Consider the following 13,257-nt stretch of genomic DNA (forward strand, 5'->3'; position numbering starts at 1 on the left):
ATAGCCTCAGGGAGTGAGAACCATGAAGATGTGCTTAGGGGGAGTTCTGGTGTTTCAGGGCCACTAAGCCTGAGTGCAGAGTAGGGTGTGGGGGGCAACAAGGCTTGAGCAGAAAGCATGACAAGTCATGAGAGACCTTGAATCTATAATAATAAAAGCATAATATGCAAATTAGACCAGGCATCTGAACAACCTTCATGACATCATTCCGGACGTCCTTCCAAATGAAGCCACAGCAGTGGGGGCCGCGGAACAGGTGGTTAGGGGCGATGAGGCAGGCAGAGTGGTTAGGGACGATGAGGCAGGCAGGCAGAATGGTTAGGGGCGATGAGGCAGGCAGAGTGGTTAGGGGCGATGAGGCAGGCAGGCAGAATGGTTAGGGACGATGAGGCAGGCAGGCAGAGTGGTTAGGGGCGATGAGGCAGGCAGGCAGAGTGGTTAGGGGCGATGAGGCAGGCAGGCAGAATGGTTAGGGACGATGAGGCAGGCAGAGTGGTTAGGGGCGATGAGGCAGGCAGGCACAGGTGGTTAGGGACGATGAGGCAGGCAGGCACAGGTGGTTAGGGGCGATGAGGCAGGCAGGCACAGGTGGTTAGGGGCGATGAGGCAGGCAGGCACAGGTGGTTAGGGACGATGAGGCAGGCAGGCACAGGTGGTTAGGGGCGATGAGGCAGGCAGGCAGAATGGTTAGGGGCGATGAGGCAGGCAGGCAGGCAGAGTGGTTAGGGGCGATGAGGCAGGCAGGCAGAATGGTTAGGGACGATGAGGCAGGCAGAGTGGTTAGGGACGATGAGGCAGGCAGGCACAGGTGGTTAGGGGCGATGAGGCAGGCAGGCACAGGTGGTTAGGGTTGATCAGGCAGTCAGGCCAGTGGTTAGGAGCCAGTGGTCCCAAATTGCAAGTTCCCGGAGTGGTTCTGTATTGTGAGAAGGTGCAGGCTAGACTGAGGGACAACCCCCCATGCACTAATTTCATGCACTGGGCCTCTAGTATGTTAATAAGGAGCCTTAACTGTCTCTCTAGGTGGCAAGATGCCATCAGAGGATTTAGCCAGGCAGTGTCCAGGTCATATCTGTATTCTAGAAAAATTTCTCTGGCTGGATTGGGGGTCAGGACCAGAGTCTGAAAAACCAGTTTGGGAGCTTTCGAATGCTTCTGATAAGCAATATTGAGAGCATGAAGGCCGTAGATGGAGTAGAAGAGGAGCAGTGGATTAGAGACATGTTTAGGAGGAACTATAAGTAGCCTTTGGTGATGTATTATTGACTTGGAGGCAAAGAAGAGAAAAGTGTTGAGGTGAACTCAGAGATTTCTGACTTGGCCTCTGCTCCTGGCTCTTACTTCCCATATGTCACTCATCTCACCCAGCCCCGTTTCATATGCAGGAGGCACTTAGACAAAGCCTGGGGGTGGGTTGAATAGATAGATGAATGTGATCACTGGGGAAGAAGTAATAAGAAAAGATTTATAGGAAAAGCAGGAAAAAGAAAAGGGGGAGGCTCTCGAGAGGGCATGAGAAAGAATGAACTCGGATATAGAAAAGGAGGCTACAGTCTGAGTTTCGAGTTGAAGACACCGAGAGAAATGCAGGAAGTCAAGTCGATGAGATCTCTCCGCCTGGGAGAGAAAGCGATCAAAGAAGCACTTTGGGAAGGTGAAGGCGACGGTGTAACAGAGCCGAGGCGGGGAGGAACAGAAGGCAAGGGAGACCGCTGGGAGGTTTTCGCAGTAACTTGCGTAAGGGATGGTGAGGATCACAGGACACGAGTGCCATAGGGGTGAGGAGTAGGGGTGGACAAAGGGGACACCCCTGTAGGATGCTGCAGCTTCTGATGGAGCGGGGAAGGGAGAAGTCTGGGACAGTAACTGTGGTTTGGATACCTCGAGACACGAAGTGTTGGGGTCGTGGTGACGGGGAGGTAGAGATGCACTCATAAAAACCGGTAAAGCCAGAGGGGCAGGAAAGGGAAGAGAAGCATTCCCTATAGACAAGTTGAATTTAAGTTGTAACAAGACTTCCAGATGGAATGGGAGTCTAGGGAAACAATTTAATCTCGCCATGTCCAGACCCACCCTTCTGCTCTGACTTGCCTTTGGTTAAAATAGAAGAACAGCCCATGCTCCTGCCTAAGGCCCCTACCTCCACTTGGTCTGGGGCCCATTCTCTCTCACCTTCTCGAGAATGTTGCTCCTGCTCTTGTCCCACTGGACTGCCGCACTCTACCATCCCCATCTCTGAGTCCTTTTCTGCTCGAGCATTCCCAGCAGCACACAAACCCACCTCCTGTCTGAGAAACAAACACCTTCATCGGCCGTCATGCTCCTCTCTGATTCTTTGATCCCGGGTTGAGCGAAACTCCTTGAAGAAGTTGTCTAAACTCTCTGTCTTTGCTTCCTTTCCTTCAGTATTTTCTTAAACTGTAGCCAATCTGGTTTTCATTTCCAACCACACCACTAAAAGGGCTTTTTCCAAGATTTCTAACAACCTTCGTATTACCAAACCCAGTTGCCAAAACTCACTGAGACCGCCCATCATTCCCTTCTGGAACGCTTTCTTCTCCTGGGTTCCAGACACATTTCTGGTTCTCTCCCTGCCTCACGGGCTGCCCCTTTTTCATTTTCTATGCCGGTTCTCTAATTTCTGACCTTTCTCTATCAGCTATCCCAGAGCCTAGTCCTCTATCCCCCCATCCACACTCTCCTAGGAGACCTGATCCAGCGCCATTGCTTTAAATAACACCACCTGCTGGTGACTCCAAAACTTCCCTCTCCAGCTCTGGCTTCTGTTTTGCATTAGGGATTTCCCTATTCCAGAAAATTTTTTTAAATTACGCATACAGGAAAATATTTTTAAATTTATGAATGTTTACTTATTTATACATTACACTATACTGTTGGCCAATATGTTATGTCCATTATAAAGACAGAGTATGAAATACACATTAAGTAAATAAAAATTTTCAATAGCTGGCTAGCTTCTTAAGGTAGTGTATTTACAATTTGGCAGGGTTCATTGTTAACAGTAATTCCATTTTTTTCAAGCAGTCTTTTTGTTAATTGCTAGTACATTGGCTCAACTTTTGTCAGATCTGATTAAATCATTACTGTTTCTGTATCATGATGACCAAGAGTGACTGTTAGGCCCTGACTGGTGTGGCTCAGTTGGTTGGAGTATCATCCCATTCACCGAAAGGTTGCAGATTCGATTGCTGTTCAGGGCACATACCTAGGGTGTGGATTTGATCCCTGGTTAGAGAGTGCATATGGGAGACAACAGATCAATGTTTCTCTCTCCCACTGATGCCTCTCTCTCTCTTTCCCTCTCTCTCTCCCTCTCTCTCTCTCCCCCCTCTTTTTCCCCCACCTCCCCACCCCAGCTAAAATCAATTAACAAACAATAATACATAACCTCAGGTGAGGATTTAAAAGAGAAGAATGAGCACTAGGAGGAAGCTGTGCCAGTCCTGGCCCCTCCCTGTCGTTCACTGTGCTTATATCATGGGTGCTACCTTCCCCCTGGTTTCTACAGGAATCACTTTTTATTTTGTGACAGTTTGGTTGAAACTAGATAATATAATCTGGAAATCTATTCAGTCAGGCATAGTTGCACTGTGATTTTTCTCACTGTGTTGAAAAGGAGTGAATCAGTCAGTACCTCCCACCCTGGAGTGTGGAATGCCTCTTTGTTCTTGAAGACTGTATCTCCCTGTGTCTCTGGCTCACAGAGATGTGTACTGACTGAGGTCCAATCTTACATCATTTCCTAACCCAGTGAACCTTCCTTCCTTTTAAAAAAAAAAAATTTTTTTTTATAGATATCAGAAAGAAAGGGAGAGGGCAAGAGATATGGAAACATCAGTGATGAGAGAGAATCATTGACTAGCTGCCTCCTGCCTGCCCCACACTGGAGCTTGAACCCGCAACCCAGGCATGTGCCCTGACTGGGAATCAAACTGGTGACCTCTTGGTTCCTGGGTCGATGCTCAACTGCTGAGCTCGCTGGTTGGGCAAAGCTTTCTTTCTTATTCTTTTTGAGGCAAAAATTAATATCCATAGATGTGGACGTATTCTGCCCCGGAGATCAGCTGTGCAACCCAGGCCTTTTAATATCAACATTGCATGGCAAACCAGCATCTCAAGCTCAATGTATCTAAACAAAATACTGTATCCCTCTCCCTCCCTCCCAAATAAAACCTGTTTCATTTCGGTAAATGGCACTTCTGTTTATCCAGTTGCTCAAGTTGAAAACCTCCGAGTCTTCTCAACCTCTCATTCTGTCATGCTCTCCATCAACCCATTAGCAAATCCCGTCAGCTCCGCCTTCACATTATATCCTGAATCTAACTATTAATATTATACTTTCATCCATGATTACCACTGGGTTCCAAACCACCGTCTCTCGTCCAGTCTGCTGTGACAGGCTCTGAATTGCTCTCCTCACCCTTGCCTGCCTTTAGTCTGTTCTCCAGGCAGCATCCAGAAGGTCTTTTAAGAACATGTCAGATGGTATCACTCCCCCATGCAAACTGCCAACACTTTTCATGAACCTGTGTGATACGGCCCTCGCTTGCTTTTTAAAATGTGTCTCCTACCATCACCCAGCCCCTTTCCCTGTGTTACTGCTACACTGGCCTTTCTGCCACTGGGCAAGGCCTTTGCAAGTCTATTTCCCTCTGGTCTCTGCTCAGAGAGGCCTTTCCTGGCTACTCTTTCACAATGAAGAACGCGTAGACTCATACCCACCACCCTTGTCTTCCCCTCTTACCTGTTTGTTTGTTTGTTGTTGTTGTTTTCTCTATTCATCACACTTAACACTAGTGAGCATTCTACTGTATATTTATTTGTTTGCTCATGTGTTGTCTGCATTCTTCACTAGAATGAGAGCCCGCTAGGGCAGGGCCATGTCTGTCTTCTCTGCTGCATCTCCAGCTCCTAGCACAGGGCCCTGCACATAATCATTGCTCAGTTAGTGATTTTTTTCCCCTCCTTGTTATTGAATTTATTGGGATGATACTGGTTAACAAAATTATACAGGTTTCAGGTATACAATTCTACAGCACATCCTCTGTACACTGCATTGTGTGTTTACCATCCTGAGTCAAGTCTCCATCCATCGCAATTTATCTCCCTATACTCTCCTAACCACCCCCAATCGACCTGGCATTTGCCACACTGTTATCCATGTCCATAACTGTTTTCTCTTTTCCCCCCTTTTTATGCTCAATTCCTCCACGACCCCACCCAGGCATTCTCTCTTTTTGTGAATCTGTCTCTATTTTGTTCGTACCTGTCTTTCTCTGGCTTACTTCACTTAACATAATGTTCCCGGGTCTATCCATGGGGTCACAAAGGGTAAAATTTCCTTCTTTTTTATGGACAAGAAGTATCCCATTGTATAAATGTATCACAGCTTTTTTATTCATTCATCTGCTAATGGACACTGGGTTGCTTTCAAATCTTGGCTATTGTTAATGACTGCAGTGAACATAGGGGTGCATATATTCCTTCAAATTAGTGTCTCAGATTTCTTCAAATAAGTTCCAAGAAGTAGAATTGCTGGGTCATAAGGCAGTTCCACTTATAATTTTGAGGTCACGCAGCACAGCTTTCCACAATGGCTGTACCAACCCACATTCCCACCATAGTACACAGGGGTTCCCTTTCACCACATCCTCACCAGCACTTGTCAGTTGTTGATTTATTAATTATAGCTATTCTGAGTTGATATCTAATTGTGGTTTTAAACATTTAAAAAAATATTTTATTGATTTTTTACAGAGAGGAAGAGAGAGTTAGAAATGTCGATGAGAGAGAAACATTGACCAGCTGCCTCTTGCACACCCCCTACTGGGGATGTGCCCACAACCAATGTACATGCCCTTGACCAGAATTGAACCTGGGACCTTTCAGTCCACAGACCGATGCTCTACCACTGAGCCAAACCGGTTTTGGCCTAATTGTGGTTTTGATGTACATCTCTCTGATGTTTAGTGACGTTGAACATTTTTTCATATGTCTAGTGGCCTCTTTGGAGAAGTATCTAGTCAGGTCCTTTGCCTATTTTTTAATTGGATTGTTTGTTTGTTTGTTTTTGGTGTTGAGTTTTACAAATTCTTTCTAAATTTTGGATATGAACACCTTATCAGATGTATCAGCAAATATGTTCTCCTACTCAGTGGGTTATCTTTTCATTTTGTTGATGGTTTCCTTTTCTGTGCAAAGATCTTTTAGTTTGATATAGTCCTATTTGTTTGTTTTTCCTTTTGTTTCCTTTGCCCAAGGAGCTGTATCAGAAAAAAAAAAAAGAAAGAAAAATACTGCTGTGAGAAATGTCTCAGATTTTACTGCCTATGTTTTCTTCTAGGATTTTTATGGTTTTGAGTCTAACATTTAAGTCTTTAACACATTTTGAGTTTATTCTTTTGTATGGCCTAGTTTCTTTTTATTTTTGCAAGTATCTGTCTAATATTTCCAACACCCTTTATTGAATAGACTATCTTTACCCTATTGTGTGTTCTTACCTCCTTTGTCAAATATTAATTGACTGTAAAGACATGGGTGCTCCGTAACTATTTAATTGAATGAAAGAGTAAATGAATTTTCAGAGCAGCAACAAATGAAATCCCAAGGATAGTTTTCAATGTTAAGAAAAAAAGAGGGCAAAGGGCAAATCTTCGGGGAAATATTTATATTGAGGGCCAAAGAGGCATTCTGAAGGAAGTGAAACCTCAGCCCCAGTTAATTAGGCACGAAGAGAACCGCCATGCACTGGGGAACCTAGCAAGGGAAGCGTGAAGCTGGGCTCATGTCTCTGCCCCAACTTTAAGGATGTTTTCAAATTGCAAACCTGAGCACACACGGGAAACCTGGACAGTCAGGACAAATCAAGCCCCAGGGGTTGATCCTGTTATCCCGAAAGTCTCCTTTAAAAGTGGCTCAGACTCAGATCCTGAGGCCCCAGCACTGCTCAGAGCACCGGGGCCCCTGAGCTGTGACAAAGCACAGCCCCCGTCACCCTGGGAATCCCCGGGGGCTGCTTGTGGCTTTCCTTCACAAGTCAAGGCGTGATGCTTAAGAAAACAGTCAGATGCTGGAGAGTGACCTCTTTTATTAGGTTCACCATCTTCGCCACAGAGACACCATAGTGTTTGCCCATAGCCTGAAACCCTCAAAGGCAGTAGTGTTGAAAAGAGGGAAGGCCTTCGGGTCTCTTTGTCGCCATTAATCCTGGTCCCGCTGGTCTCTCTCCCTTTTGCATCAGAAAAGCTTGCTTGTGTTTTTCTTTTTAAGACAGGGAGAAAACAGCTGTGTGGGATTTGAGGATGGGATTTTAATGGTCACTGAAGACACACAAAAGCTTTGCGGTGATCACCAAGGGTTGTGGGGGCAATTGACTCCTTTGTCCGGGGCAGCCAAACACACTGGCTGCTCGAGGAGAAGAGAACAGACATGTGAGTGAGGTCTCTCCAGGCAGGTCTTCAAGCACATTTGCAAAGAGCTGTTTCGGGCATCTCTTCCTGCCATTTCAGAATCACTTTTTAGGGTTGAGCTCATTTTTATCTTGTGAAAAGAAACAAGTTGGTGTGGAAGGTGCTTGGCCTGGGTTATTTCTGTAGGCCTTTCTCGCGGGGAAGGAAAGTGGAAGCTGTGAGTGACAGTATGAGTTTGTTTCTGAGAAGCGAGCCTTTCACCGGGAGAGAAAAGAGCTGGTGCCCTCTTTCCGCAGGGCAACCCCAGGGGCATTGCTCAGCCCTCCGCCCAGCTGAGAAATTGCAGCAGATGTGGGCTATTGTGAGGTTTCTCAGAATGTGAGCGTGAAAAGGCATTGGGGGCGGGCAGGGGGGTTAAATAGTTCTAAAGAGAACTGGACACCCAGAGCGGTGGGAGCCCCTCTTCTCAGTGAGAACCGGGGCCACTGCTGTCCGCCCGGAGGGGGTCCATCTTCTGCCAGAGGATCTCGGAGGGAACAGACCATGCGGACCCGACGGGAAGTGACAATCCATGGGCACTTCCCCTTTCGGTGAATGGAGTGCCGTGGAAACAGCTGTTCCCAAAGGGAAACGGCTTGGGCTCGAGGGGTTCCAGGCAGCCTCGGTTTCATTTACCTTCTGCACATCTTTATGACAGTTGTTTTGTGAGAGGAGTGAAGGGATTAAGCTCTTCTTTACCGGCCGGCTGTGGCCACTCGGGTCGTCTGGTGGGTAGCCAGGCGGGACACAAAATAAAAAGTCATTCATTCTTTTTAAAAATATAAATATTTTTAAAAATATATATATTTTAAAATATATATATTTTATTGATTTTTCACAGAGAGGAAGAGAGAGGGATAGAGAGAGAAACATTGATCAGCTGCCTCTTGCACACCCCCTATTGGGGATGTGCCCGCAACCAAGGTACATGCCCTTGACTGGAATTGAACCTGGGACCTTTCAGTCCGCAGGCCGACGCTCTATCCACTGAGCCAAACTGGTTTCAGCCAAAGTCATCCATTCTTACTACATAATTCAGCCCAGTTTTTCAGGGGGGATGAACTGAAACAAGAGTCATTATGGAAACCGTTATCCAGGAGGGCTGCATTGAGAGGATAAGTCTGGAGTGACAGGCGTGGTCTGCCACAGAGCGGTGCAGCCTACTCAGTATACCGTTGCCTGCCAAGAAACAACAGTATAATGAGTGTGGGAGCTGTTGTTTTTGGTTCACTTTTAATATTTTTTAAGTATTCATAAAATTAAATGATATGTGACTATTGTAAAAGAAAATCCAAACAATATTAAAAAAGCATTAAGACTTAGCCTTTAGAGGAGACCTTATTGATAGATTGCATTTAAGTGTAAAAATAATATTTGAAATGTGGCTTCTTTTGGCTTAGTATGATATTTTTAAAGGCTTCATTTTTTAAAATTATGGAGTGAAGAATGAAAAGACATTTTTATTACTGTAATAAAGAACTGCATCATGTGTAACCCTAAAAGTATATATGTGGATTGCATTGGTAAGACAGAATGAAAACAGATATCCCCCCTGACAAACATTCAAGAGGTACAATAGCTAATTTTATCATGTGATATTTTGTTTTCTATTTCTTGATATCTTAAGTATAAATTACAATGTGTTTATCCCAGTCAAACTTCCCATAATGCCCCATGGAGAATCCTTGACAACATCTTGAATTGTTATTCAGTCTGCATTTTTGTTAAATGACCCTTTTCTCCCTTAAATTCAAAGCTCTTGATCTCACCTTAGGTGCATTTCACAGACTAGCTGTGGGAATGTGGCCAAATTATTGAAGGCCCCCACATCTCTGTTTCTGTGAAATGGAGCTGACAATAGCACCTAGCTCCTTACTGATGTTTTTAGGAATAAGTGAGATAATGGACGTGGAGTTTTGGGCATGGTGTCTAGTAGATTGTAAATACTGAACAAATCTTAGTCACTAGAAAGGTTATTTTAATGGTTGTGATGATGGTGTTTGAGTATTGTATTAGGGAACTCAATTTAGTGTCCCCTAAATGTAAAAGTTGAATGTAACTCACCTTTACATTCATGTCCTAAAATAAGATATAAGTCCACATTTAACAAACACCACCAAAAATATAATTAAAAGCATAGTTTATTAATTTCCTTGTAGTTTATTCTCCCAGGAGATATTGACAAGGGTTTGCTCTTTGTAACATTTCAATTGTATTATAAATACAATCTGTGCTCTTCCTGAGAGTTATCTGCAAGCCCTGGAGGTCACTCCCCACAGCCACCAGAGAGTGAACTTTTCAGAATAGAGCTTCTGGCTGTATTCCTCTCCTTTCCATGGCTGCTTTACCTGCAGAATAAGATCCAGGTGCCTGGCACACAAGAACTTCTCCAACCTATTCCCAGCCTTCTTTTCTTCCCTCTCTCCTACGTCCTGCATGAAATCTTTACAACCTGCCCCTCTTCCTACCTGGGGGGAGATCCTACTCATCCTTCAAGGCCCAACACAAATATGGCCACCTCCAGGGGGGCCTTCTAGGAAGCCACCAGCCGGAATTAAAAGCACCTTCTTCTCCGCGCTTCCATTACTATGTCTATGTTCAGTGAACGATTCTCAACTTGATCCTTCTTCTAGTGCCAGCCCAGTGAAGTAGGGAGAATTAGCAGGTGCTCGTGCTCAAAGATATTTAGAGCCACTGTGACCCCCGCCCCGGAGCTCATGGCCTAGAGAGAGAGGACCTGTGAATGCCTCTGACGGTGGGTGACAGAGGTCGTGACAGAGGGGTGTGCACAGAGAACCAGGGGTACCACACATTCTGTATTCAGGGGTTCGTAGGGGGAAGGGGGTTGAGGTCAATGGCATCTGTTTTCCCTCATCTCCAGCATTCATGTTGTCCTTCCTTGGCCTCTGTCACCTCACTGACCAGACTGTTTCCCCCTTTGGCTAGTCAGTTGCAGGGCTGGGACTTACTACGATGGATCACAAGAACGCTGCATTTTATGTCCGAATGGAACCTTCCAAAATGAGGAAGGACAGATCACATGTGAGCCCTGCCCAAGACCAGACAATCCTGGGACCCTGAAGGCCCCAGACGCTTGGAATGTGTCTGAGTGTGGAGGTAAGGGTTCGCCTGCCCCTTCTTACCCCACCGAGTCCAGTGTCATTGTTCAGACAGAAGGCGAGGTTCAGACAGACACAGCAACTGCACTTCCGCAGCTGGGCCACGTTGAGTTCCTTGTTGGCTTTCCAGTAGTTCAGAGCCTGACACAGTCTGGGAGATGCTCTGCTGAATAAACAAATGAAGATCTGATAGAATACTGTGGTAGGAAAAAAAAAAAAGGTGTAAACATTGCAATTGCATGCTTCATTCACTGTAAATAAATATACCCCCAGACCTCAGTGATCGCCCAGTGCTAGGGACTATCAAAAGTGCTAAAATGGAGAAAGTAGTTTTCATTCTTTTTCCAGTTTTGGTCTCAAATTCATAGCGTATTGATTTTTTATTTTTAAAAGTACCCATCTGGTTATTTTATAAAATTTTCTGTGAAAAGTTTTTAATCATCTCTTTGAATAAAATGTTCCCTGGAGCCAAGCTCACTTAGGCTTCATGGGCATCTTTTCTATTTATTTATTTATTTATTTATTTATTTATTTATTTATTTATTTAAAAAATATATTTTATTGATTTTTAAAAAAATATATTTTATTGATTTTATACAGAGAGGAAGGGAGAGAGACAGAGAGTTAGAAACATCAATGAGAGAGAGTCATCAATCAGCTGCCTCCTGCACACCCCCCACTGGGGATATGCCCACAACCAAGGTACATACCCTTGACCGGAATCGAACCCGGGACCCTCCAGTCCCCAAGCCGACGCTCCATCCATTGAGCCAAACCGGTCCCGGCTATTTTATTGATTTTTTACAGAGAGGAAAGAGAGAGGGATAGAGAGTTAGAAACATCAATGAGAGTTACTGATCAGCTGCCTCTTGCTTACCCCCTACTGGGGATGTGCCTGAAACCAAGTACATGCCCTTAACTGGAATCGAACCTGGGACCTTTCAGTCCACAGGCAGATGCTCTATCCACTGAGCCAAACCGGTCTCGGCTCTTTCCTATTTATTTTATTGGTAAACATCTTCCTTTCATTAAACGGAAGAAAGACCAGTGGCACCGGCACTGGGCTCGGGTGGAAGGTGTGATCTGACATGGCGATGGGTAGGCGATGTTTGCGGAAGGGTACATGGGGTCCCGCAGCCTCTGCCTCTCCTTCCAGAGACTCCCAGAACCAACTTAGCTCCCACCTGAACACGCCAAACTCAACATCAGCTCCTTTTTTTGGTTTAAAAATCAGATCCTTGGGTTAAGTGTTACTCCTAGCATAACTTTCACCTGCCATGAAAATCTAGAACTAACAGCAAAGCTGATAAGGAGGCACCTTGGGGCATCTGTTCACACTTGTACGTGACCTTATTAAGATATATTTATAGTAATAAGCACATTAGTAGTAATATTAATTGCTAACATTTACTGATGTGCCAGGCATCATGCTAAGTGTATTACATGAATTTTCCATATGGTTGTATCACTACGACAGCTTTAAGAGGTTAAAGTGACTCATTCAAAGTCAGACAGACAAGAAGTAGAGGATTTGGAATCAGACACTAGGTCTGACAGACTCCAGATCCTCCTTCGGGGATGTGTTTGTTAAATGCCATCATATCTACAACTCAGGTAGAAAGATGATCTGAAAACTAATGGTTAGGAATACGAGAAACAACAGCATCATGCCAATGACAAGCTAATTCTTAAGGAACATATACTTTGCCATGCCAGCACAGCCAAGGGTTTGGCAAGCCTGAGGGAGGGCGGCGAAGGATGTAGAAAAGACAAAGAGAATAAGCTGGGTCTAGGTGGATCTTCCGGTGCCTGGCTGAGGCCACAGAGAAAAGATCCAGATAGCAAACTGAGCCTTTATTTTATAGTCAGAGGTAAACAAGATAGTGGTCAACATAGTTACAATGTTCTTGTGAGTTCTACTTGTTTTGGCAGCACTTGCTGTACCTCCCACGGCCTATTAACTACCCAGAAAGGATCTAGGGAGTGTCATAAGGTCAAGCTGAATTATGCTAAGAGGGCTGTGCCCTCTAAGCTGGGACTTGTTTGTGGCTTTGCCAACAGGTCAGTCTGAGACTTAACCCTATAGCCACTCCCTACAATATACTTTTAGAAATCCTTTTGTTTATGACTGTGCTTCTTGTCATAAGTTAAAAAAATAATAATAATAAAGTAAGGTGCTTCAAGTAAAGACCACTGGGTCCCTCTGTCACTGTGGACTAGGTTGCTTGGGTTTAGGGAGACCAGGACACACCTCAGGGTGAGGAGATAAGATTTAGTACCTAACTATAATTGGTGAAACTATCACTGGGGTGTTCTCAGCTGGGTGAGGGTGTACTTCTGGGTCGAATGAGCACATTGACCTGAGAACCCTCTCTCTGGGCTCCTGCATGGCCGGGGCTGCCTGAGCTCCATGCAGTCCCAAGCCTGAAGCACACCCCGCTGCTCCATCCTTTGGAAGCTCGTCACACGTGGCTCCTTGGTCTCCATCTTCGCTCTGTGCTGTGTGGCCCTGAGTGTAAACATCAGGCGCTCACAGGCCACCTGCTCGGGTCCAGCAGCAGGGCAGGGCGGGCTCCTCAGCGAGGTGGGAGCTGAGGTCAGCACCGGCAACAGGCCTGCCTGAAGTCTGATCCCGTTGCCGAGAGACGGGAAAGGGTCTCTGACCGGGG

The 13,257-nt window shown here is 45.4% G+C and overlaps 1 protein-coding gene across 8 annotated transcripts in view; it reads left to right on the forward strand.

The window, feature by feature from the left end:
- Nucleotides 1-13,257, forward strand: part of SCUBE2 (signal peptide, CUB domain and EGF like domain containing 2) — a 64,564-nt gene that overhangs the window by 41,886 nt on the left and 9,421 nt on the right. For all 8 annotated transcript variants that reach the window (XM_045577613.1, XM_045577615.1, XM_036427198.2 and 5 more), the window contains one exon: nucleotides 10,416-10,586. In XM_045577613.1, the coding sequence (XP_045433569.1) occupies nucleotides 10,416-10,586 (171 nt within the window). The remainder of the gene's footprint in view (nucleotides 1-10,415; nucleotides 10,587-13,257) is intronic.

This window comes from Pipistrellus kuhlii, unplaced genomic scaffold (assembly GCF_014108245.1).
Source record: "Pipistrellus kuhlii isolate mPipKuh1 unplaced genomic scaffold, mPipKuh1.p scaffold_m20_p_9, whole genome shotgun sequence".
Classification (NCBI taxonomy): Eukaryota; Metazoa; Chordata; class Mammalia; order Chiroptera; family Vespertilionidae; genus Pipistrellus; species Pipistrellus kuhlii.